General features: G+C 38.4%; 1 protein-coding gene across 5 annotated transcripts; it reads right to left on the minus strand.

Annotated features, from left to right (window-relative positions):
• Nucleotides 1-1,104: 1,104 nt before the first annotated feature.
• On the minus strand, nucleotides 1,105-27,513 carry LOC116044723 (voltage-dependent L-type calcium channel subunit beta-4-like). Of its 5 annotated transcripts, none has more exons than XM_031292145.2 (14): nucleotides 27,212-27,513; nucleotides 25,208-25,291; nucleotides 17,598-17,768; nucleotides 16,553-16,675; nucleotides 16,272-16,399; nucleotides 13,421-13,497; nucleotides 12,942-12,961; nucleotides 10,948-11,028; nucleotides 7,995-8,053; nucleotides 7,181-7,290; nucleotides 6,707-6,858; nucleotides 5,414-5,509; nucleotides 4,664-4,849; nucleotides 1,105-4,159 (listed from the first exon to the last, which is right to left on the minus strand). In XM_031292145.2, exons 1-14 carry the CDS (start codon nucleotides 27,272-27,274, stop codon nucleotides 3,899-3,901), a joined length of 1,611 nt encoding a protein of 536 aa, XP_031148005.1. In that variant the 5' UTR covers nucleotides 27,275-27,513; the 3' UTR covers nucleotides 1,105-3,898. The 5 variants fall into 5 exon arrangements, with proteins under 5 accessions (XP_031148005.1, XP_031148004.1, XP_031148006.1 ...); XM_031292144.2 differs by having other exon boundaries at nucleotides 1,105-4,162; nucleotides 27,212-27,511; XM_031292146.2 differs by lacking the exon at nucleotides 13,421-13,497 and having other exon boundaries at nucleotides 1,105-4,162; nucleotides 12,942-12,960; nucleotides 27,212-27,511.
• Nucleotides 27,514-27,573: the final 60 nt, after the last annotated feature.

The raw sequence follows: 27,573 nt of genomic DNA on the forward strand, positions 1-27,573 counted from the left end.
CCCTATAAGTTCTGTATTTTGTGGTCACCTTTAGATTTAATCTGTGAAAAATAAAATTAGTAAGGAGTTTCAATTTAAGACAAAAGTTTGGCCATACGTAAAGATGAAACAAAAGTAAAAGAAAGACAGGACAGACAGTGTGGCATTGTTTTTGTTCAGATCTAATTCCACAACTCAAAGGGGACAACAGCTCTCATGATTTTCGGGCATTCACTAAGAGAGGGATGGTGGGACACTGGTCTAGAAATCTCTTCTGATGGTCTCAAGCAGCCCAGCTCAACATTGGTTGTTTGATTGTGAATGGAAAATGACTCCCTGTTCAATCAACCAATGGGATTTATGCTACGGGGCAGAATGAGACAGATAAGCATGCTTGTAAACAGTCGCATTACACACTTTAACTTTCTTTTTCATTTGCAGTCTTGGTGTTTCGGTCCACTAACAGTGCATAACAAGGAGACTAACAGGGAATGTGGGAAAAGAAATCAACGGATTCTTATGTAGGTTTATATATAATAATCTGTGCCCAAACACTAGTTTCACATAGTGGGAACAGTTGCTCAAAAAACATCCTAGTTTTTTTTGCTTATTCTTTTGTGCTATACAAATTTTTCCCATTTAATCCAGATCTATACAAAGTGATCGATTAAGAGATAAACCTTACACCTTATTTTATATTTAAATCAATAAATTAAGAGCTGCTTTGCTCCACGGGAAAACATTTGCTCTGTATTTAATCTCAGGTCATGTGTTCTAATTAGGCCTCGCAAATTAGGTCCCTTGAAACTGTGTCAGGCTGGAAAATGTTTGGGGACAGTCAACTATCTCTTATATATGACGGAATTTACATCTCTTAAGATTCATACACAGAAAAAAGATGGTGCACTTTCAAGAAGTTCCTCCTGACCAGTTTCCTTAAAGAAGAACATATTTTTAAGACTAGAAGTCTAAATCTGCTACCAGTCCTAGATATTCAAATCTTAGCCATTTAGAGTGCAATCTGTATAGATCTCAAGACAAAAAGAAATCATTATAGCTCATTATATTTAGGGAACTGGATCCTCCATTGAGCCAGTATTTATTTTCCGAGTATTTTGTTAGAGGTTCATTCACTGTTTGCAAGACGCCGAGCTAATCTGGTGCTGCAGCGGTCACTATACTGTACATGATGTTTGTTAGAAGGGAATGTCTAAACATGGCAAAGAATAAAACTCTTCTGACAGATATGGTCTGTTATACTGTACAATTCTGATATCAAAGCAAATCAGGAAATGAATCGCTTGTTTAACTGTGATTTTTTTTTTCCTTTAAAAAATATTCCCTGGCAGTGTGTTTTTTTTGTTGCGTCTTTCTTGGTTGAGGCACAATATGAAGGAAGAAAAGAAACCTGGGAAAAACTTTACCACTAGAAACACATGGATCGATTTATTGATTGATTGATTGATTGATTGATTGAAGGACATTTGTCAAATAAATTCAAAATGTATTTGATTTGAAGTCTTCTATCATTTATTTATGTCAGGTTTCGTCCTCCATATGAGTAAAGGAAATAACAATTTGATTTGTTTGTGGAATTAGAAAGGATCATCTAGTGAAGGCAAACTAACACGCTGTCAGAACTGAAAATAAGCTTGTTCATCATTATACAGTACATAAGTAAGACACACTGCCAGGACAACACTTAAAATCAGATGACACACTTTACTCAGTTTTTCATCTCCCTTTGAAAAATCTATGGAAACCACCAGCATCCAAAAAGTCCCATTATTGTATTATCTCCACATGACAAACTGTTCAAACAACAACTTATGTTCTTGTGGCTCTCGTAAGATAACAAATGTTGCTTACTCTCTCCTGGTGCCTCTTTCTCGCAGAAAGGTCAGGAGGAATGACTTTGTGGAAGACCTTTGCCCTGTGATAATCAACGACAAAAAAACTATTTAATGTTCTATTTAGCCGAATGTATTATTAATTTAAATAATTTCAATAATTGGCTAGCTAGAACTGTTTGTTATCTGGAGATGAGATAATTAAGTCCTAATCACAAGATAATTTAATATCTTAAAGGAAAAAGATATGTACAGTATATTATGATAACGATAACAAGCCTTAAAAACATTAGCAACCACAGCAGCTCTCTGCTTTCATACAAAGTACCACGTGGGTTCGGTAAACTCTTGTCCATGTTAGCTTTAATTAACCTTTTTGTGAGGGCTGTTAGACAGTTCACTTTCTACCTTCGAACATAATTCTGAATTAATAGAAAACTGTTATTATGGCGACTCCACGTTTGAGTCATGCAATCCACTTTAACTATTTAATACTTTCAGAATGACATAATATTTAAAGTTTTCTGTTTAGCCGTTTCAGTGTATTGAGTTACAAACCGCAGGGATCCGGAGATATTATTTATCTGTAATCTGGGCCATCTTTTTTGTTTTATTTTTTTTGGGAGAGATGTGCCCTATACTTCTACAAACATCAACTTGATTACAGTAGGGTTCTATTTTACGTTTGGAGGGAACATGCTCTGCAGTCAGGACAACATGCCAGCTACACAGAGAATGAACATGATGCAACCGATCCTGCCATGTCACACATTGAATGCTTTAATCCCCTAAAATCACAGGAAGGAACTTCAATGGCCATGTACCAATTGCATGACTTAACCACCATCTGTACCTGTTTTAACGCTATACGACTTTGATTTCAATGCTAATAAATGCAAAACAACCTGCAGTTTCAACAGCAGATGCTCTTCAATGGTGGTCTATCAAACTAAAAAACTGTTCCCAGTCTTATTCTTCATGCTGGCAGGGCCCAAAATATCAAAGAGAACATTCCAAATGGCTCAAAAGGTTCTCACTGCATTGGTTTTTATGCTGGTCCACATCTCAACAACATCAAACGGCATCTCAAGTAGTATTTTGCTATTGTATTTCACTATACTATCTGACAGACTGTCATAGCTATTGCCTGCTCTAACTCTCTAAGTGCTAGCTGTTAACAACAGAAGCAGTATTGCCTTCTCCTACAGTGTAACTGAGATCTGATCCCAGTACCATCAGAATCTGCTCCGCTTATGACGGTGAGGGTCATCACCCAAATGAAATCCTATATCTGTGCTACAGAAAAGCTGGCCTTGCTCAAAGTGACTTTCAAATAGCAAAATAGTTTGGGAATATGAAGCACCAGTTTTCAAAACTAGCAGCCAGATATCATCTGCACCCCCCCCACACACACACACAAACCTACCACCTTACGCCTTTCCACACAATCAGGTGATTTAGAAAATTGGACCTCCGTATCTACACCTCATTATAAGAGAATCCAGAATGCTAAGTACAAAATATCAATGAAGTGGATGCGGAGGTTGATCAACTATCAGCATGCAATAAGCTAAATGGTGAGAGGATTTATACATGGCCCAGGGTATGGGTCAGCAGCCTTCAGCAGTCTGTGTGCAGTGGACTCCCCTCCGACCTGGTGCGATGTCCCAGGCACTTAGAAGCCCATACACCATCACCATCTGACCACTATCCATAATTAGCTTGCTGACACAGGCAACAAGCACAATCTGCACTGCACGTCTGTTGAGCGTTGTGTTAGTACAATCCCAAAAGGTCCCATAAAACATAAAACGTTAAAAGGAATTCATTTTAAAGCATTAGTTAACATTGGCATCATGAACCTCTTGACTTCTCACGCTGTTGATTAAAAACAAACACCTGAATGTGATTTTGTTGGACTTTTAAAGAGAAAAATAGCCAGGTAGACAAAACAAATGAACACAAACCGAAACAAAAAAAAAAGGTACAATTTGGGACCGTCTTGGCTCCGTTGCAGCGTTTATTTTGGAATCTGGGCCATTTGGGCCCTGGTGATGATAGAAGTGGGCTCAGAGCCGGTGCCGGGAGTCATGGCTGTAGCTGCCCGGCGAACTGCGATTGCGATGTGGCTTGTATGCATCCTGATAGGGGTCCTGGTAGTCCTGGTAGGGGTCCTGCTGCTCTCGGCTATGCTGTGAGCCAGAAGAAATGCGGTTTCGTCCCTTGTGCGCCCGCTCGTTGTGGTAATTTTCGTCTGATGTCATCAGGTTGCGTCGTTCGTTCGGGGTAGAGTGGTCTCCCGTGTGGTTGCTCTGTCGTATTCTTTGGGTCTGCTAATCACATGAACATACCAAGGACACAGGTGAGGCTGGGAGACAAAGGACTGGACATCAATGCATTGTAATCAATGCATTTTTTAATGTCTCCTAATATCATTGCCCCCTTATCAGGCAAAGTAAATTAATTTTATTTGCCCAGATTAAATTATATATAATGTAGTGTTGCTCATCTTGAGGCAGACAGGCAACACAGTTACCTTTTCTATCAAGATAAAATTACAGCGGTAACCAGAGACAGAAATTATAGCAAAAGCAAATGTGTCCTTAAAAAGTAAAGTTCATAAAATTCCCATGAAATTGAACACAGTCAATCTAACCACTGTGTTCCTTACATTTGATGACATTCCTAGCAACAAAGCAGAAACACTTATGTATTGCATTGGAAAATGATTCCTGTTATCCTGGGTTTCTCTCTTACCTTTATCATCTCCTCAGACAGTGGAGACAGCGATAACGAAAACAAACTAAAACATTGCCATACTAGTGGATGTGTACCTGCAGTCCAGAGATGCTGGTGGGGTAGGGGGTGAGGGTGGTGGGGCCCAGGTTGCGTCCCAGCAGGGGGTTCAGAGGCGTCGCCATCGAGGTATGGGTTGCTTTCCAGTAGGCCTCGAGGTATTCAGCGAGATGCTCACAGGCGTCCTCCAGCTGGTTCTCGTCCAGGATGATGTCAAACATTTCCTGTTAGCAGCAGATGGTCAGAGGGAGGAAGGCAGGTATGAAGCTACTGATGGAAATGAAATGTAACGTCAATGATCTCCACACTGACATTGAATGAGAGTTCCTGTTGTGTTACTGTGTGAAGACTAGTATATCATCAGTATTTTATTGTACATGAATGAGTTAGTGTGAACATATAATGCGAATACAGAGAAAATAAAATACAACATACTATATACTGTCCTGTAAGATTAAGGATTAAGGGCTGATTGGTTGGACTGAATGACCAGACACCTGCTGTGATTGTTTGAAACAATGTGAACTTTAGTCAAATTATGTTTTACAGTATGATTGGCTGGAGTAGATTTCGTGAGCGAAAAACTGTGAATAGATTCGGCTAGCTTGCTGAAAGGAACAACCAATTCAAACCGGTTTGTAAAATATGTCTGAATCTCATTTGGGCCCTTGTCTCTGAGAGCAGAAACTTAGTTTGTGAACCAGTAACTTGATTTTTTTAACATAAAAAAACAGAAAGTAGGAGGTCAAAAAGCCATTACAAGCCAGTATATAAGGATGGCCACTTACTGGAGGACACTGCGCCAATTTGTCAGCTGCCACAAGCTGGACATTCAGGTGTTTGCTCTGGGACTTCCCTCTGGACTTGACTAGCCTCTGCAGAACCTGGATGACGAGGTAGGAAAGTACAAGACGCTGCAGTTACACTGAACCAAAAGCATCGCAGCTTTGGGTCCACTTGTTTCAGGTCACTGAGTACTCTCCTCATCATTTCTAGCTCATAATGAGCAATGAGAGACATTTTTTCTAAGTGACACATAAAACAACTGAGGATGTCATTGTGTGTGCAGAGATTTAATGGTGCTAGTCAAATGTTTGTCAGCAGAAATAAGTAACCTTTTTTTCATGTCTATTATCTTTTATCGTCTCTTTAATTTGTATGGGTATAGGTCCGAAATAAAGTGAACTGCCGAATTATGCATTTAATCATTTACTCCCTACTATATTGCATTTTTGTTTGAATAGGCTGACATAATTTATGCCTGTTCAGACATTATGCATGCTAATGTTTCAGCACCATTATTGGTAAATGTCCACATGGCTTTTGAGAGAAAAAAAAGCTAGTAGTTTCAGTTGTATCTTTTCTTTAATTTTTTTTAATAGATTTGTATATTAAAAGTAAAAAAATGTGCATGCTAGGAGAGGTGTGGTGAAACAAGTGTGTAAGTCACCTGACCAGGATGTGACTGCATTTAAACCAGTGCACCATTTCAATCAAACTTTGAAGACACATCTTTACTGATCGATGGTACTATTTGGGAGGTTCTGTTGTGTAGTCTGGTCATTGCTGTAGTCCCAGTGTAGAGGGAAGAAGTGCAGCAGACGTACTCTTTCATGCAAAGGTGCAGATTACCACTGACTCCACACGCTAAATTAGAAATAGCCTTGCATCTTAGTCTGTGGCTTTAAAGTACAGTATTTCATGCTGGTTGTAAGGAACATTGTGCTTGTGCTAAGCTGCTACACCAGTGGAGGGTAAAAATGAACCTAACATGAGGACCATTACCTTTAACATGTCTAGGTGTTCTTGTTGTTTGTCTCCACCAACTGAATGACTCTGTGGGACAGTAGCTGTGGAGATTATATCACATGCTTTAATTTCTTATGCCGAGTTTGGTTTTGTCCAGTCTTGGCATAATGATTAGGCTGATTGGTCTATGTAAATAAAACCAGCTGTTCCTTCAGCATTTGCCATCAAAAATACATTTCAGGTAAACGTGCTCCTGAGCTCGTCATCGAGAGTTGAACTGATCTGAGATGTGTTTTCTATGTGTTTGGCTATGTCCTCCCAACACTCAGTACCTTTGGCGAGGAGACTTTAACATGAACAATTATGGGGGCCAGGGAGGTCTTGAGGAGCTGGGCTGGGTGGTTGATGGTGTCAGCGTCCAGCACCACCAGCTGCAGGGAGCGGGCCAACTCAAAGATCCTCTCAATCTCACTTTGCACCTCAGCTGATGAGACAAGATACAATTCAAATACACAATACACATTTAGATGTGCACAGTTCTGGAATGGAAAATAACTCACCTACTAATTCAGTACTCACCTCTGAAATACTTAAAGCTTTCTAAAAGTTCTTTCAACTTCACTGTTCAAGACTATACTTTTTTCTTTTGTTTCTTTGTTTCTATTATCATTGTCATTGTTTTTTCAAAAGGAGGTAAGTTGGTTGAATTAGCGCCATTGTTATGTCTCTACACATGTGCCATTTATATGAAAAAGTAGTAGTTTTCCATTTAAAAACAGACTAAATTGAACACAGAGATTTCTTACCTAAGCTGGAGCGAGTGTTGGATCTTTCAATGATGGCCCTCTTACTGGGATTGTTGAGAACAGACCTCTTGGCTAATGATATATCTGCTGTGACTCGTGTGATAGATATCCTGTAAAATGGTTAGAAAGAGTAAACGCTTTTAAACCTAAAAACAGATTAACTAACATGAATTAGTCGATTCTCGGTGGTGTGCAAAGAAAATGTATTTTGTCCACGATATGAACAAAATTATTATTATATAATATATATTAATATTATTAAAATTATTATTAAAATTAGTGATTAATTCAGTGATGCATGCTGTCAAGTAGCCTAGCCTTGAAGATTTCCTTGCAGTTGTCCAATATCTTGTCTAACATTTCTTGAAGTATTGCCGTATAATAAAATGTTTTTTTCCACCATAACGTTCATCTTCATGTTAAATTAATACATTGTAGTCACTCGCTCTTTTCTAAATATCTGCTATTTAATATTTGTCTGGACAATCCTCTAAGGCCGCTAAGCTTATCTTACTTAAATACGGCAGGATATGTGCGCTTAGATGACAAATGCAGTGTATGCAGCACAGTTGCAACAGCAACAATTCTCGAAACCTCACTGATTGACACTTTTGGCTGTATTCAAAAGAAGATATTTTGACCTGAACATTTTTTTTCCGCTTCCTGAAAAACAGTGAATGTAATTTAAACTTGCTGAAATGCAGTGGTGAGACGCATGATTGTGCCAACTTTGGTGTTCCAAATATGACCAATATATTTGCCAAACTATCACACACACAATCATTACAGGGCATAATTAACACATTTGTCTTACCTGCCATCAAATCTGTGCTTGAGGAAGTCAAACAGTGCTTTCTGCATCATGTCTGTTACCTGCGTAGAAAAAAAGAGGAGAGTTTGGCAAATGACGTAAAAAAGGCAGGTATTGTTTTAAATGTCTTTTTTGCTGTTATTTATGTGATTATGGGTTGTTTTAAAGAAATATTTTACATCCGGGCTGTCTATACAGTAGAATGGCGATAATATTTTTTAAATTGGTTCTACATGACCAGAGAAAACAGAGAAAAGAAGCTGTGATATTCCCTTTCGTAGAAAACCTACAACTACCAGAATACACTGTGCTGCACCGGGGCCAAAGAACGCTCCTACTGGTGGGTGACTTAATGCAAGCGCATCCAGCTTGTCCGTATTGACACAGAATGGCGGCCGGCTGGTAACAAACAAACAATCTTGTATAACAGTTAAACGGTAAGGTGAAATATGTTTCTTTCTTAACTGGGCAATACAGTATTAGAATCTTGGTTTATATTTGCTCAGCACTGTCTAGTTTTACAGTTTAACCTGTGTTTGTTAGGAGTTTGAGAAAGAGAGAGAGGGGCGGCTCTCTTTCTCTCTCAATATGCTTCTATACTCTTTGTGTCTGTATGCGGAAGTACAAACTGTAGTTCAAACAGGCGTTTGGCGTCAAATGAGTCACTTGGCGTTTTTTTCTGCTGGCCTGTGAGTAGGGAGATCCGGGCACTGGTAAGATGGACGGAAGATTACCGAAGTTCATTTACACATACTACCAACATTATAATGATACAAAGTTGGTTGAATATCGGCAAAGTATCCCTTTAAGGATGAAATCTTTAACATGACTGTATTAGAAATATTATTCAAGATTTTATTACACATTTCTGTTTAATTCTGATTTTGTGGCATATTCTGTCTTATTGTTGTTTGTCATATCATTGTTATTGCTAAAAACTAGAATTACCGCCTGTATGCCTCTGCAAACCAGTCAAGTTGCATTTTACGGCCATGTCTGTCCAGACTCATCTAATATAATATAATATAATATGATATATGTAGTGAAGACTTTGAAGCAATTTAATAAAAAGGTATTAAGTGATTTGGCAAAACGTGGATGATTCACACACATCTTCAACCCGACACCACAGAAAATCTAAACTATCACCACCGTTTCAAGAGTAGTGTCACCAATTCAGTATCCGACTAAATGTCTCCCCTTCTGTTCCTGAGTTATAGCGTTGAATAATGGGCAGAAAAGTGTTTTTGCAAAACATTATGATGTCACATTGAAGTTAACCTTTGGGATATAAAATCACTTCATTATTTTATCCTATTAGAAATGTGTGTGAAATGTTGTCATAATCAGCGTAGGAATTCTTGAGTTATGACCAAAAACGCATTTTGTGAGTTCAGTTCATCCTTGAGTCCAAGTGGATATTTTTGCCAAATTATGAGAAATTCCCTTCAGGGGGTCCTGAGATAATGTGTTCACAAGAATGGGACGGATGAACAACCTGAAAACACAATGCCTCTGGCTACAGCTGTCGCCGGCACGGAAGCATGAAAAACGTTTGCCATTTGTAGCAGCCAAATTGAATTGTTGGATTGAACACTTATACTGTCGTGCAATAGGCAGGTGTGGAAATATAAATGTGTTTGTCTATATTAGGAATGTGATAGACTGATAATCGGTCCACAGATCCCAGTCTCCTGCCTAATGCATGCTGAGAGAGGCTCCAGCCTTAAATATAATAAGCACCCATCAATCAGGCCAATCCAGGAGAACAAGACAGATAGAATTTCTTCTGCTGCTAAAAACATAATGACATACAGTATGATGTCTTATGAGTAAACAGGATGGATGTGAGGTCATCAACTTAATAGTTGACATAGGATGTGACCAGTAAATTTACTGTTGTAATATATGTACCAACTTTATTTATCTCAATCTGTACAAGTAGGACACATTCAATTAACTAGGCACTACTACAAATGTAAAAGCTCCAATTTATCCATAACAGCAGCAGCAGCATCTTCTCTCTAAAACTACAATTTAGAAATATGAGAGAAATGTTTTAAAGCTGCACTAATTATATATATATATATATATATATATATATATATATATATATATATATATATATATATATATATATATAATTGACAGGACAGCTGTGAATGAAATGAAAGGGGAGAGAGAGGGGGATTGACATGCAGCAAAGGGCTGCAGGTCGGAGTCAAACCCGGGCCTGCTGCGTCGAGGAGTAAACCTCTACATATGGGCGCCTACTCTACCAACTCAGCTATCCGGGTGCCCCGCTAATCATATTTTTATTTTATGATAAAGCAACCAACAGTGAATATCAATCCAATGTGCAGTTCTCCTCAGCTCTCTGGAGCATTGTAGCGTTAAGATCATTGTTTTGGTTTTACAGGCCACAACTTGAGTTGAAGCCCCTCTTCCACATCTTAATTGTCTCCCAAGTTTAGAAATCCTAAATCTAACAGTTTTATGCCCTCATCATCTGTGTACACCATGACAATTATACCACTGGATATTGGTCCTCATACTTATGCATTCCTTGTACACAACACATGTATAAACAGTAGTGGAAGCAATGAGACCAAATCTGCCAATTACACAACATATTTTCATCTGACCTCTTAGAGTCCTTGTTAGGCTGGCTGCAATCTGGATGTTACGTCGGTGCTGACACACTCACATTTAACAGCGCCAACAGCAAGCTATTTTGGGGGACTCGGGGAGAGATGTCCAGGACTCATCTCCTTTCAGTAAGTTCTTTTTGCACTAGTAAACATCACATAATCACACGTAATCATCTCTGTTGGGTGTCATTCAGTGGTGCTGAATCAGTGTTATTTATAGTGCTTGAACAAAGGCCCATAAATCAGTGACAAAAGTAAAAGGATATTTTTGATTTTCTGTCCAACCATAAGGATCGGCAGCTTACCTCATAACCCTTGAGCGAGGGCCCCACCAGCACTACAGGTCTCATGGAGGGAACCACATCATATGGGGGGATGTGTTCCGTCTGTTAATGCAAACATATGTTAACCAGCAGCAGTGCATTCATCACAAACAACCAAGATAACATTAAACCAAAATATTCAGAGCAGACAGCTGTAATGGACTGCTGAGTCAGCTGACCTTGAACTACAATCAGATGGTGTATTGCCACATTAAGGCATGTAGCAAATTAAAATGTAAATTGTCAAAATGTAATAAAAACAAAATGGCAAAAATGTATATATATTGATGTTATTCGTTCCTGCAAAATGTCAGACTATTTTGACTGATATCGTTACGCTTTTCCTGATAATGTAGCACATTGTTATATACGTACAATATAATTGACTTCATTAACATACAGTACATTGTTATATTTAAAGGAACATGTTATTACATTTTGACAGACGAATACATTTTGTTTTCATTTACTACATGGATGGAGGATATGATGGCTACTCTGTTGTAAAACAGTCACAAAACTACACTCTAACCAGTTAACACAATACCAGACCAAGTATCACGATAAGAAGTAGCACAACGACACTGTACCATGCCAAAGTAGTAATACTAGATATTACTGGTATGTAGTTACACCCTGGAGACTATGTATACTTATAAGTAACTGAATACCTAATTGTGAAATGCAATCACTACTGGATATTTAATGTAGAAATACTAACAACTAATAATGTTGAATGCCACTAAACTTATAACACTGGAACATTTTACTTTATCTGAATTTTCCTCTTTGAGTGGGTTAGTTATGTAATTTAAAACATTAGATTTTACGCATCTTTTCTAGCGTTCACAATATTCAGATAGAAAATATTCAGTTTGAGAGAACAATTTAATTCTTGACCTTGGAATCCAACCAAAAAACAAAAACCCAAACATCTTAACTCAAGATCCACTTACTAGCTTTAGGTCACAGTGCTCAGTTGTCATGGAGATAGCTCAGTGCAGTGTACAATATATTCTGAACCATCTTCATGACAAATATAGGTTTGCCTAAGTTGCTTGATTCAAAGTAATTTTGCATCTATCAATTAAGGTATAGGGTAATAACTAATTAGGTAGAACATGTGCAGGTTTGAATTTTACCAATTAAGTTTGACTTGATTTTGTTTGTCTTGACTTAAATGTTTAGATCCAAAAACGACAAACTGAATGAGCAATTTTATTTATTTATATTTATCATCATCATCATTATAATTATTATTGGACACCTGAATTTTCAATCTGAATCTGTGAATTATAACCACATAAATTCAGATGTTTTTCAAAGTAAAACATTTCTATTCTGTAAATTTACTGGTATTTCAGGTTCAAGATTAAGTATTTAGTAGTGGCTGCATTTCACAATTAGCTATCAAGTTGCTTTCTTTGCTTCCATAGTGGCTGAAGGTATCTTCATTGTCATGAAAAACTTCTGACTCTATGGCCTTTCTTCTAGCACCATCCTCGGGACACATTTTTTTCTCACTGCTGGCAAGGCTCAAAGAATAGCCAACATCTCAGTATAGAGAGTGGTATTGGTCTTTTCCTCTCACTCTTGGCAAGAAAGTGAATATCCCAAAGTGTCAAACTATTCCTTTAATATTGCATTTTAGTCTGGTATCCTCTACATTTGGGCTGAAAACCCCCAAAAACACCCTCTAATATAATGAATGTGTGAAACAAATTGTAAACTATCTACTGCTTTCCCCAGAACTTGGAAAGGAAGTTGCAGTTATAACCCTTGGCACTACAGTTCTTTGGCATCAAAGGAATGGTGATGACACTGTATACTTCAGTAGGGCTGAGGTATTATGTTCCCTTGGACGTGACATGAGGTTGTAACTTCCTGCCAGCGCTACTGGTTCCTGTCATTTTAGGATGGCAGCAACAAGAGTCTAGTGGATGGTAAATGAGTGGGTTTTACCGTCACCAACTTACCACTTTCTGTTTCTGCTTTCCTGTAGGAGGGGAGAGAAGACTGTCATCAGTAGCTGCTGCTAGAGGAGGCGTCACCATAATATCTTGTTCAAACATGCTTCACATAATTCATCATAATTCTTAGCAAATGAAACCTAACAAGGACAACCGGCATGATAAAATATAAAAAAGTATTTCTATTGTCCTAAGGTCATATTCACAAAGTCACATGAGTGCAGTTCAGGGGGGGTTCATAGGCTTGTCGTTGGGTTCACACTGTGGTAAGCCCCAGTCTGAGAACGCCTGCAGTCCTCAACTGGAGGAAGAGGAGGATCATGGGAAAATGTACCAACAACTCTACGCAGTGAACTTATGCTCTATGCAGCGACATGGGAAGGGTTTAGAGTCTTATTCTCTCTATGTAGTTGTGGTTCAGGAAGCTTGGATCTAAGCTGGCAGCTGGCTATTAACAGCCCTCTCCCCCTGACCGATGTCCTCACCTGCCGAGGATATGAGAGGTCGGATAGAGGCAGAAACCTCATCCTCTACACTGGAAGAAGAGTTCCCTCCAGACTTACTGGAAAAGACAAGAGGGGATAAAGAAAGACAGAAACACACCATGGCATTAATGTGGAAAACGTAAAAATAAAAATAAATAAAGGCTTAATCATTTACTGCAGAGTTAAGGTGCAAAACATGGGAATGTTCCCATCTAATTCATTGTAATTAGTATTTTTTGGATGATTACATCTTCCACTTGGCATCACAAATTGTAAGGTTGTCAACACAGGCAGCAAATCAACTGTCAGCAGTCCATGGCCATAAAAGTAAAGTTATATTCACAGTAATACGGACAACATATGAAGGCCTTCGGCTTGTGATTAAGGAGTATCTTGCATGGTCCATGTGTATTTATGACGGGCTGGCTTTAAAACAGGATGAGAAAATGTGAGCAGCATGCAGTGAATAGGCCAAATGTATGTAAGGCTGAACACACAGGTTATGCATGCTAATTCAAGCTAAAACATCAGTCTAGTAGACCAGAGGTGGGGCCTGCATCTTTGAAAACAGTTGCATTTGCAGTCAGTAACAGGTAGGTACATATGATAATGGGTGAATCTGTTTAGGGCTCAACTATGAGCTGAAAACGTGGTTTCCTCAAACCATACTGAGTCTGACTATATTTGGATGAATTGTTCTTTTATGACAGGTAACATAAAAATTTCACACAAAGAAAACTGGAGAAGAAAATTAAAAAAGAAAACATTTTTATTTATAGAGCGCTTTTCAAGTTATTAAAAAAAATGTAACATCACAAAAACATTATAATGTTATAATAATTATAATGCAACAGTGTGGATAACCAGGGTATAAATAAATGTCAAAAAGGAAAAAAAAAAAATCTGACAAATAATATAATAGTCTTGTTTTCCCCACTCCCTTTTGCATTTACTCGTTTCCATTTGCCATTTTACTTTTTCAACAGCAACTCCACATTTTATCTTAAGGGGCTTTTCCATTTATTTAATTTTTTATTTCAGATTTTCCATCATCTTTGGAAGCAGCATACCTCACGTAGGGCTTCTGTTTTTCAGTTACAGCGAAAATGTAGTCCTGGATAATGGGGCTCAAATGCCTCTTCTTGTCTGCGAGGCTTGGTGACACAAAGTCACAGAAGTCAAGCTAGTAAGGGAAACGCTGAAGCCCTCCAGTCTGGTAAGATTAGTATTAAACTCAACAACAAGGCTTGAGGAAGTGCATGTGAGTTACAGTATGAACTCTGGATGACAGAACCTTCCAGACACATTACACACACATTGAAACTAGGAGGCTGATAGGACCGCTAATTACAGCTATTATAACGGTTTCACTGGTCGGCATGAGTAGAAGTGATGGAGTAAATAGTCATGAGTCAAGAGCAGACCTGGGTCAAAGTAGAATTCAAAATAATTTAAAGAGATTTACAGAATCTGAATCTAATCCCTTTTACCAAGGACATACAGTACTGGACAGAATCTATGCTAGTGCATCGGATTAAATCAATTTTATTGTCTGTAGTCCAACCCAAGTCTGCTCAGGAGCTGTATTGACAGACATCAACAGCCTCCATAGTGTTTGTTCTGCTTCAAAATGTATAAAAATTGAGAAATTAATACAATTTGGATGTAGGGCAAAAACTGCCATTCTGTCTTTGAACCATAGTGGCATATCATTTCTTAAACGCAACAAGTCGTACACAAAATCAGGGCCATAGCCAGGATTTTTAGAAATGACTGAAGTCATGAATCCAAATTCCCTCAGTACAAATCCTGTTCAAACCACTGCTTCAACACTCAATGATTTTCCTTTTCGATTATTTACTCGGTTAATCGATCAATCGTTCTATAAAATGGCAGAAAATGGTGAAAAATGGCAGAAAAAAATATTTGATTTAAAAAAAAATAGTTATTTTAATTTTCTGTTGATCGACTAATTGTTTGACATCTAGTTTAAAGTTATTTTTTGTCAACTGAATCCCTCCCATAATAGTCTAAAAACTTTTTTCAAAAGTTGCTTAAAATGGTCAAAATTAAAAAAAGAAATTGAGTCTGACAAATATCAGAATATCAAATAATCAGCTTTTCAGCTATTTCTGTGTAACTTTAGAATGTAAACCCCCAAATTTTCAGAAAACAATACTGGGGGCATGACCTCGGTGCACCCAATGGTAGCTAAGGCCCTGAACAAAATCAACCAATAAGTGGCACGTTTGACTATTTCCAATATCAGACAGTCAAAACACCTCCAACACCCATGGAGTCGCATGATGATTGAATAACAGAATCATAGATTTTGATAATGAGATCAAGTGGTGGTATTACCAATAGCTGCATTAACGAGCAAAGCTGGCATTCAGAAGTTGTTTGAACATACATTAAGCTTCAGCATGGAGATGAAAATAAAGGCAGTGAAAGGAATGGTTGGAGGATATTTTAGTTCAGCCAGCGAGCTGTTATTTAAGGGCTGCCTACAAGCAAGCAAACTAAAAATGTGTCTTTTTCATAGAAAAGAAAACTAATTTTGTTATGGTAATTTATTTCCTTCCTTTCTGTGATTTGAACTATGATTGATGTTTTTCACATATAAAATAAACTGTTAACCAATTCCTTTTCATGGGAAATATCAAAGCTCATAAATAGCTTAAGTACCTTTTATAGTTTGTTGTACAGTTGTCAGTATATCACATTCCCAATTACTTTAAATAATAACGTGCAGCAATTACCTCTAATACTCATATTTGTGTGTGAACATTAACGGTTGTGTGACCATATGTGGGACAAACAAGGAGACGTGTGTTTTTCTGCTACTTACCCTTGGACTCGTCCTCTCTTTTGCTCCTGCTGGAGCCGGATGTTCTCGAGCTTCAGAGGGCTGGGGATGAAGCCGATCTCACAGCCCTCTTTCACTAACCGACCGATCCACCAGTCATTGTTGAACTTCTGAACACCATCAAATAAATAAAGGAGGAACAAACACACAAGGGAAATCCTTTAAATCCCTAAGGTCACGGTTCACAGATTTCTGCATCAAGAAACATTCACATAGTAGTATATACAGCAGGTGTCATGATTAATTAAGAAGTACACATGTACCTCTTTTATATGGAGGAAATCCTTAGCGTCAAAGGAGATGGCTGTGGCTGGTACTGGAACATCCTCATCCAGTGCGCCACAATAGCTGACGTTGGTCCTTACAGCAAAGGCCACAGGTTTAGTCTGGAGGACGGAAACACACACTCAGTGAGTGATAAAGAATACACATGCACCTACTTAGAATATCTATCAGCCAGCTCTCTTTAAAGCAGCCATATTATGCTCATTTTCAGGTTCATAATTGTATTTTAAGGTTGTACCAGAATAGGTTTACATGGTTTAATTTTCAAAAAACACCATATTTGTGTTGTACTGCAGTGCTCTCTCTCACTGCTGCAGATCCTCTTTTCAGCTGGTCTCTGTTTTAGCTACAGAGTGAGACCTCTTTTCTTCTTCTTCTTCTTCTGTACTATCTTTGATTGCACTGCACATGCCCAGTAGCTCAGATGTAGATCATGTCAGCTAGCTAGCTCCATAGACAGTAAAAGAAAGGCTGTTTCTACAACTTTGGTCAGTTACAAGGCAGGATTAGCTGGGAGACTTCTAAATGAGGGCGCACATGGAAGTAGTTCTTTTGTAGATTATGGTGAACTTGTGTGTGTTGTAGCAGTGCTTTGCTATTGAGAACGAGGTAGCATGCTAGCGTTAGCATGCTAGCGTTAGCCATAGCGTTAGCATGCTAACGCTACGAGCTAATGGTTGCGGTTAGCCTGCTCGTTTCGGCTTGTGACGTCACAAGCCGTGCTGATTTTGAACAGCTCACCCAGAGACTGAAGGCAGGACACATTCAGAAACCGTATCTCACTCTAAACAGCATGGATGGATTTTTTTCAAAGTTTGTATGTGTGTGGAAGCACCAGAGACACAACATAACACCCCAAATCCCAGAAAAAGTGATTTTTTCATAATATGGGCACTTTAATATTTCCAGAATTTAAGGACTGCAAAAAAACTCCAGTATGGTCAACAGAAAAACTAGTCTGTGTATGTGTATATAGACATAGCGGCAGATTCATTTGGCTAAGTATTGTCACAGGTGGGCCACCTTGGCTCTCTCCAGTTGAGTGGTGGCCTGCTGCTCCCTCTCTTGGCGGCTCTGTCCCGGTCCTTGGCTCTGGCTTGGGCTCTGGCTCTGGACCTGGGCCTGCACCTCCCGCTCCTCCTCCAGAGAGACATCTGAGTCTGATGGTCTGCTAGTATATGAATCAGCTGAGCCCTGCAAACAAATATCACACAGTAGGTTACTGGAACTGTATACAGTCGCTGGGATACATGCTGCAATCTTTGGCAACTGTTAATCTATAGACTTGATTATGTTAAAACCTTGTGGGTGGTATTCGGAGCATTTGGTCACCAACGAAGTCTGTCTCAGGATGTCTAACCACCAGACTCAAGTACTATATCCCTGCTAAAAGCAGTACTCTGCTCCTAATAGAGTCGATTCAGTGAGACACTGTTCCAATATCAAAGACTCAAAGTCAAAAAAGGTGTGGACAGGTCTGAAAAGACAAAAGCGCATAAGCTCTAACATTATAAAAGAAGGATGTACTGTAGCTTCACCCCAGTGACAGCTGAAGAGCCAGAGAACTGCAAAGCACAAAGAGGTCCACTTAAGAAAAAATGTCTTTATGGGACCATTGACTGTACTAAGTTTTGGGGTTCATTAACGTGCCAAGTCCAGACTGGTGGCTTGGCTCTCTGAATGCAGAAAAGGTGAAATGGATGATGCAGAAAAGAGCTGACTGCCAGGAGCATCTCACACAAAGTGGAATTTCTATTCCTGTGCTGTCAGCAGTTTGTATGACCAAACACAGGCAATCTCACACTTCCAGACATTTCTGGATAGTGATGACTCTGGTCACTGCTCCCAGAAAGAGCCAGACTGATTTCTGCATCTTTCAATCCAAGATTTTTAATTTTGAACTTTTCATAGCAATCATTCCATATGCACATGAAACGTGACACTGACACACACAGTGCACTATATTCACGCCTTGTGCATCATTTCCACACATTCCCTTGTACCTAACCACTGAGACTAAAGTGTATGTCAACATCAACGTCCTGGTAAGTCCATTTATATATGGAGGACCATTTCCGTCAGGAAAAGGAAAAAAAAACGGATGATAAAAAATAAAACTATGTGTGGCAAGTCAAAATTATGAGATGCAAGTCAAAATTGTGAGATAGTAAGTCAAAAGGTATCATATAAAGAACCACGTCATAATTTAGATATACTACTTTAGTTTAAAATTGGGAAATAGTAAAGCAAAATCATGCCATAATAAGTCAAACATTTTACCCGGTATCTCACTGTCTGACGTGAGTCTAAATTGAGTAATTTTTTTATTTGATTGCATGCCTAAGCAAAAATTGGTCAGTTTTAGATACCCTTTGCTAACCAAAGCCGACAGTAATTCCTGGGCTGCTGACGAGTAGGTGCAGGAGAGTAGGCAGTATGTTAAGATAGTGTTCATATCAAACATACTGTAAATAAATGTAAACTGTGGTGAAATCTCTTATTGCCATGTTCAGGTACACTGACATGTAAAACCACAGAAACAGCTTTAGATGCCAGAAAGTTGGATTTGAAATGTGTCCTCTGCCATTTGAGTTTGATGACACCAAATAACATGGAGAACTGAAAATGGCCATCCTATTTCAAGAGCATTATTATGAATCATTAGCAGTAAGATTCAACACCAAAAAAAGCAAATAGGCTTTATCGGCATAAGGCATAAGTTTAACTACTTTCAAGTGACTTTGAAAGCGTTTTAAAACTAAATTAGTGCAAATAATGGCAATCTGTAATCTAATTAACTTAAAAAAAACATTCATATAAAAGTAAAGGGCACAAAAAAAGTCAATGACTTCTAGCATGAGCAACATAATAGGAGCCTTATAGCAGGACAAAAACTGTAAAATATTTGATACTTTTATCATTCACTTACAGATCTCTGCATTAACCTATACCCTTTTGGCCAACAATGGAGGTGAGAGCCACCTTACAGTATGAAAAATGGTATTTTGTGTCTGAATTTTTGTTTTGTTTCCTTGCTGTCCATTTTCTTGCACACTTTCAGGGTTTTTTCATCACTTTAGTGCCTTGAGACATGCTAGACTTGCAGTAGTTCATCCTGCCACACAGTGCGAATTCCAGTAATGCAACTTTTTATTTTTTTTTCCTGGGACATGACTGGGCCGAGTGCTTCCCTCCGCTGTGTCAGTCTAAACAATCAGCCAGTAATGATTCAATTAAGGAAGACCATTCGTCTCAAGAAGATCAATCAATCTAGTCATCACAGCTAAGCACTTTTCGTTTTTTACAAGCTGGCAGCAGTAAGGTCTGACTTCAGCACACTCCTCGTCTGGATCGTGTGAATCCAATCACAAAGAGGCACATTTGGGGAACTTAAATGGTTACTTAATTTTAGGAAATATTAAGCTTACTGGATCGATTTCCAAGAATGACCAGATAACAGAGTGACATATTCATCACTCTAATAGGTAAACAGTCAAATGTTTCTGCTGGAGTATTTATGATATTTTTATTAACCAATTCTACACTACTCTATCAAGATCAGTCATGACAAGTAACTGCTAGAGGCTATGGAAATCGTTGAATTATGTCTTCTGTGGCTCTGGAGGAGCTTTTTGAAGTCCAAGAACATAACCCCTGATAATGTCATAGTGATGTCATCAGGGTTGTCTAAGCTTGAGATGATTTTTTTAATAAAAAGCCTTCGTAACAAACTGGGGATATGGAGTTCCAAAGATGTGGGTATTTACCAGGCAGGGAGGGTATAATGTAATATGATACTGAGTTGCATGATGTGAATTGTAGGATCCAATGTCTTTGTTTTAACCCATATTAGAGACTAAAGTGAAACATCTCGGCCTCTGCTGCTTTCAATATGCCCTGTCTTTTTTAAATCCGTCTCTCGCAGGTCTATCAACTTTATAGAAATGGAACACTACATTTCTGGATTACTACCTTTACAGTCACACATATATTTCGAAATACAACAGATTCCTGTTTGTGATAATATACACACATGCAAGTATAAAAAGTGTTGTCCTCCAATTACCCTACAATAGTTAAATGTATTTTTCCCCAAGAACATTTTGACTTGAAATCTTTTAAATCCTTCAATCCAACACTAACAAGTCATAAACATAATTTCATGCATGTGTGTGGAAGCTTTTAGGTTACACTGTAGCATCTGAGCTCTTATCCAATGGAGAAGCATCAGCATGTGACTCATCAACATCAGAATCCACTTAATGACATCACGATGCATGTTTCGCCGAGCCTCGGCCGAGTCTATACATCACGCAGTCGCAGGGTCAGATAAAAAATACTCGGCTGCATTTTTTATAAGTGATAAATTCAGAAATGTGACACAATAGATTTTATCATGTAATGTGGAAATGTAATGGGCCTTAGGGGAGAAATGGGTAATTAACATTATTCCATCTTTCTCTTTGAGTCACGGCTTGGTCCATCTCTGAGAGGTACAGAGTGTGATGAACACTAAATGGCTCCTCCTGGCTCTGGTGGTCTCCTGACGTCCATTCTTACAGGCTTATAGGCATATATCAGCCACATATACAGCACATATAGAACCACACATCACACGCACATACAGAGGCATATATACATAATTGTGTGAATGTCACACGTCAGAAGCCATCTGCCTAATGTTCACCCCCCTTCACACACATCACCAACACCCACCCACCCAACCCCCTTCCAACCAAGCATAGCCCACAATCACGCTATGCTGTACCGTTGGCTAACCCATCAAAGGCCTCTTATATATATATATGTGTGTGTGTGTGTGTGTGTGTGTGTGTGTGTGTGTGTGCACACACACAGCTGAGCTACTTAAATCAATAAATACACAGCAAGAGAGCACAAAAGCAGATTCACACACACATCCAAACACTCACCGCCTCCGAGTCTTCAAATCCATGCAGGTACAAATTGTCATACATGGAGGTTTGATATTCCAACGAGCGCCTCTAGAAGAATGAGGGGGAAAAATGAGAGTGGAGGCGAAGGAGAAAGGAGGGGGCACCACAGAGAAAGAAAAAAAAAAGGATGGATGGGGGGATGACGACAATCCCTTTTCTCCACAGCAAAGAATAATAATAAATAAATAAAAAAAATCTCCCCTCCAGTTGGATCTCGCCTGGTCCTCTGGAGGCCCGTCGCTTGATGGATGCAGCTTCTCCCTGATCTTACAGTACTGCTAGCCGGCTCACATTATAGGATGGAGAGGCTCTCCCTGAAGGTAGCCCAATCCTGGCATTTCATTTCATCAGGCTTCCACGCACACGCACACACACAGACACACACATATACATATACACAACGAGCAGCAGAGGCGGCAGCAGCAGAGCAGTGGATCCTTCCTCAATATCTAAGCCTGATGACAGAGCCAATGTGCAAGGAGCTGATTGGCTGGCTGGCTGTCCACTCAGCTTGGATGAGCGCTCTCCTTGATTCTTTTTTTTTTTTTAGTGCGGGGAGGTAGCAGGGATCGGGGGAGGGGGATAGAGGAGTAAAAGAGGGGAGCAGCATCCTCCATTTCCCTGTTAAAGCTCATCCTCACTCTGCTTAGTTATTCTCTAGAACAAGCACAAAAAAAACATTCAATCTGGTTCTGATCATAAAAGGAGGTCTATAGAATTGTTACATTGGATCCATATACATTTTTTTTTTTTTTTTTTTTTTTAAATTGCAGTTAATTTCCATTTGAGAATCAAATCATGAGTGACCTTTCTACACTACCAAAGTAAAAAATTAAAAAGAACTGGCATCACATGCATTGGTCCCAATATATGTACACATGCATTTATGTTTTAGGGACTTTTACTTGTTTGTATAAGTAAATGGGACACTTTGGTCCAGGGCCGTAGCCAGAACTTTAGAAATACTAAGACCTAACCGCCAGTGCACCCCACCTAAATGTTTTATTATTTGGATTTATCATATTTCATTTATACAGTTAACTATTCTGGTAGAGAAATACTGAATCCTTTATAGTGCTGGGTATCAAACCTTGATACATTATCAACTATCAAAAGCTAATCTGAATCACAAAACCTTTCTAATTTTAGGCTAGATTTTATTTAGGCAAACCTTTTTGCTTTTAACACTGACTTGATTTTGTTTAATGAAAAAAAGGTTAAAAAAAAAAAAAAAAAGTTGAAATACCCAAAAATAAGGTATTGTAGAGGCACAAATATTGTTAATCAGTGCTAGTTCTTCATTAATTTAAATTTTGTTGGCTTAAAGGCAATTCAAGTTAAGTATATCTAAACATAGTGGGATCAGCCTGTAAAATAACAAACACGTGACCACCAAGGTGATGTTCAAATTGCTTCTTCTTTTCAGTCCAGAACTCGAAGACATTCAATTTACAATAATAATAAATATAGAAAATCATCAAATTCTCACATTTGAAAAGGAATCAGCGAATGTTTGGCATTTTTGCTTGGTAAGGGACTTAAATATTTAATATATCCTCAAAATTGTTGAAGATTATTTTGTGACAATTGACTAATACATTTCATCTTTATGCTTCTTATATCCAAATGAATGAGAAGTTAAACGTTATCATAATTTGTCACAGCATAAGATCTCAAATAGCCAGTTGTTTTTGTTGTTATGTATGGTATCGGAGGACTAAAACAGAATACAGTCATTGTGGGGGGAAGATTTCTTCATTGGGGATTAATAAATCATTTGTGTCAATTTAAGGGATGATTGCTTAAATAATGGTACGACTCAAGCCATTATTAGCAGCCAGGGGAAAAACATGTTTGCTTGACCCCAGCAGCACAAGCCATAATGTCACAGCAGAAAACAATACACAAGATGTAGCGTAATCAACAGTGAGACCAAGTTTGGAGTCTGACTAAATGACAAACCTCTGTGCATTTAACCACAATTGCAAATATTAGGCAAATATACAGCACCATCAAACAGGCAACCACAGCACCAACTTATATCTGCTCAAGACCATCCTAAAACTCACTAATGTCCATTAGTACCCGGTAAAACTCGTTAAAAGAACTAAAACAGAATGGAACCCTCTAAAACTGCCAAGAGTATGAACATTAACACCACACTACTAAAAAAAAAAAAAAAAACAGCACTCACCTTCTGTTAACACATTCTTATCAAAACCTGTCAGAAATGGCCATTAAAACCTGTAAATATATATCACTTGATATGAAGCACTGTACGCCACATCAGTGGCCACTTGCAGAGCGAGGGGTGGAAACAGAGTCTGCATATGAGCTGGGCATTTGAAATAAAACACACTAAAAATACTAAGACAAGTGAGGATTAAAATATTACAATTTATGATATAAATAAGTTAAAAATCTTATTTATTTTTTACTGACACCTATCTATGCTGACACTTAGGGTATATTTCATAATTGATGATGAAAAGATATAATGTAAAGCTCTATATGAACTTTCTAGTGAGACGTTGAAATTCTAACTAAATTTGTTGTGTTGTTCTTGAAATTCTTGTTCTTGGGCTGGGTACCAAATTCAATACTTTTTAGGCACCGACCGAATTGCCTCTAAAGTATCGAGTATCATTCAATACCCAATTTCAATACCTAAGGAGTCAATCTCATCAGCGTCAGTGAGCCAATCAAAATGCAGCATGCTTCTACTAAGATCTAATAATGCTTGTGATTGGCTGTCTTACGTTACATGTCGTAGAGACAGACAGGAAAAACTCCACGTTATGCACAGGGCATCACATAGTAGGAGGTGAAAAATAAATAAAAAGATTTGTGCCGTAATGTGTATTGTTGTAATTTCTTTTTGTTTTATAAAATTGGTATCGAAAAAAAAGTATTGTTTAGGAATCTATATCGTAGTAATGGTATTGGTATTGGCATCAAGACATTTTGAAAGATACCCAGCCCTACCTATTTATCAAGAAAAACCATGCTTAGTGTAAGATAAATCTTTTGGCTTGCAGTCTTCTTTGTTTCCTTTAACTTGCACATTGCTACCTTCTACTGACAGCAAATTACCGCCCTCTGCAGTCGACAACGATGCGCATCATGTCACCCCTGTGATCGTGTCATGCATGTGCACTCTGATGCATGTCCTGGTGGAAAATGCATACAGCTCTGAAACATGCTGATCTAAACATGGCTGCACAGCGCTACAAGTTGCCACAAATTCCACAGAGTGCCTTTTAACCATGTGGTTAACTATACTGTAAGTGACTGAGTCGATAAACTTACTATGGTAACATGGCCTTATCATTATACTCTCATGATTATCACTTGTGTTTTTAGGTAGGTTATACACTCTCCTCAATGAAGTTACCAGCCAAACTGTGGAAACACTTTCAGGTCTCCCAGCATTACTGTGGTGATCAATACAAGTCATATATTTGTTTTTACATATTTAAAAACCTTGTTACCAGTAAAAACCATGTGATGCAATATACAATATGTATTCATCTTGAAATTTAAGCTATGAATGTATCAGAATCTGTCTTACCTTAACTGGAATATACACACATTTCAATGACAATCCTTACATTTCACAATCAGTGACAGTCCCTGTTTTCTATTTTACATCCCAGGTCTCTCTTTGTTTTTCAGTACCTGTCTGAGGATGAAACTGGTAGAGGTGGTGCTGCCATCAGACCTCTTGAGTCGGCTCCTCCTGGAATAAGTCCCTCGATTTACCTGTATGGGAAAGAAAAACAAGATCTCAACTAACCCTAACACTTTTTTTATCTAAATGTGTCTCTGAAGTTTTCTTCATGGGCATCGGTTACATCTGTATGTTTGCTATTATGTCAGTGAAACATTCAATAAAGCCTCATCAAGCTAATACGTGACGCAAGGTGACATTCATGCACATCCACTTTAGACATCTGGCTGATGCAACAGTCCAATAAGGTCAACTTTACAAAAAAATATGTAAGTTTGAATGCCCCAGTAACACGACCAAATGTGGCTTTACTGGATGTTTTTGCATTATATATTTGCCTTGCCTACTTGCTTTTCTCCTTACCTCCTGACTACCTCTCTTTCTTTCTTTTTCTCTTCCAAAAAGTCCAAATATAACCAGCAGAGTTAATCTCCAGGGAGCTAAATTAATTATCTGCCAGTGATTTGCCCCATTTCTGGTTAAATCTCCAGGGTCAATGACAATGTCACTGTTAAAAAGAAAACCTACTTCACTGAATTTATAAAACAGGGCCATTAATCTGGGTCACCATCTTTTTTCTGTCTCTCTCAATTCAAGCCAACAGCCAAGAAGAGATATGAAGGATAAAGTTGGCTAGAACTATAAAATACTCTGTTATTATTAATATCAGACTGTAGCCTCCAATGATCAACTAAGCTGAAGAAAACTGAGTTAACAGTTATCAAACGTAAAAAGACACACATTCTTACAGTTTAACACTTTATACACCTAAAACAACATTTAAATCTTTAAAGAAAATGTTCATTTAATCTGCTATAATAATTGGTATAAACTGTAGTCCATCTAGCAGCATTTCATTTCAATAAAATGTAAAACTATTGGCCACTGAAGCCCACCATAGTGCTTTATCAGAGGCAGGAGACTGTGACTGTAACAGTTTATTGCCTATTAAAATAAATGCTGCATGGAAGGGGAGCCCAGGGCTGGCTACAGGGGTTGAAGAGCTTTCATATAGACCTACACAATTAAAGTAAACGTATTTCAGCTAGATGAATGTATGATTAAAGATAAAGTTAGAACATAAGAAATATGTTCTAACTGAAAGTGTAATGTAGACTAAATCAAACTTCGGGGTACGTTTTAGTCATTTATTCAATTAATAACATGACACCACTTGAAAGTAATCATAATAAGCTCCATCATTCAAAAATAGAAAGACAAAACAATAACAAGATGCAGAACATTTAAAGAGGCCTTCTGAATGTTAAAAAGGAAAAACAATGAAAATCTGATGCCTCCTTTTTATCATCTTGCTCCTCTAGAATACCAGAGACAATAAAACAGTTTAGAAAGAATTTGTATCACTATCCCAGTGATATGTAATACTGTACCCTACACATTTCAACAACTACATGAAAACATTAAATACATATGTATCTATAAGGCAAATACATGCACTTTAACAAAACTGAGGAGACTCCCTCAACGGTGCACTTTAATAATTGTTTTACATTTTTGGTGTTTTTAAAAATATTTATGTATTGTTATATCATTAGGTAGACCTCTCAGTTAGTTAAAGTGACTATTTGCCTCTCTGCTCAACAATGCACGGTTTACACCAATTTATCAATAGAAGTTATGACTTTATTTCTGTTTTTAATGTGAAAAGGTTTATGAACCAACTCCAGCCCGAGCTAACAGTCAGGAGAAGTTGTCACAGTGAGACATGGCGTCTTTTCTGGCAAGTAACTTTTTAGTAAAAGACCTGTGTTCAAATGTAAAAGATTCTACCCAATACTTCTCTATATGTCAAATACACGGATAAACAGTGTTCATTTAAGGGGCTTTAAGTATTTTCTTGTAATTTTCTGCCGACAAGCAGGGAAACTGATATATTTTTAAAGTAGGCTAATTAGCCTAGAAGGTTAGGTTATGTAGCTAGAACAACCTACCTGAAAGATGGGCGCTTGGATGCCCTCGCCAATCTTGTTCCGTATGTAAATGTGTCGGGACATTTCGGCCAGGACATCGGTCCAGAGGGCTGGCTGCTCCGGTCCAGTCCAGCGGAGGGGTGGCGGGTTCCGGGCTGCGTGCTCCAGCTTCAAGCTACACAGCAGAACATGAGCGCTCGAGAGCCGCTGTTAGCTCACCTGTCTACCTCGAGACAGGTGTAACACTTGTTCTTGCTGGCGCGCGCTGGGAGGTTGGTCATGCACACTACTGCTACCGCTCGAGCCACTCACAACCAGATGCGCCTGAGTGATGGACGGAACTATTTTAGTAAACTTGGGGGGGGGGGCTCAAATTAGCCTTG

This window comes from Sander lucioperca, chromosome 24 (assembly GCF_008315115.2).
Source record: "Sander lucioperca isolate FBNREF2018 chromosome 24, SLUC_FBN_1.2, whole genome shotgun sequence".
NCBI classification, from domain to species: domain Eukaryota; kingdom Metazoa; phylum Chordata; class Actinopteri; order Perciformes; family Percidae; genus Sander; species Sander lucioperca.

What these genes read in the sequence shown, in the direction of transcription:
- LOC116044723 (XM_031292144.2), bottom strand. Translation starts at nt 27,274, where the DNA reads ATGTCCCGACACATTTACATACGGAACAAGATTGGCGAGGGCATCCAA. An exon ending in CCTCGCTCAAGGGTTATGAG is followed by an intron (nt 8,054 to 10,947) that starts GTAAGCTGCCGA and finishes TTTTCTACGCAG; the next exon opens with GTAACAGACATGATGCAGAA. An exon ending in CCAGCATCTCTGGACTGCAG is followed by an intron (nt 4,163 to 4,663) that starts GTACACATCCAC and finishes TCATGTGATTAG; the next exon opens with CAGACCCAAAGAATACGACA.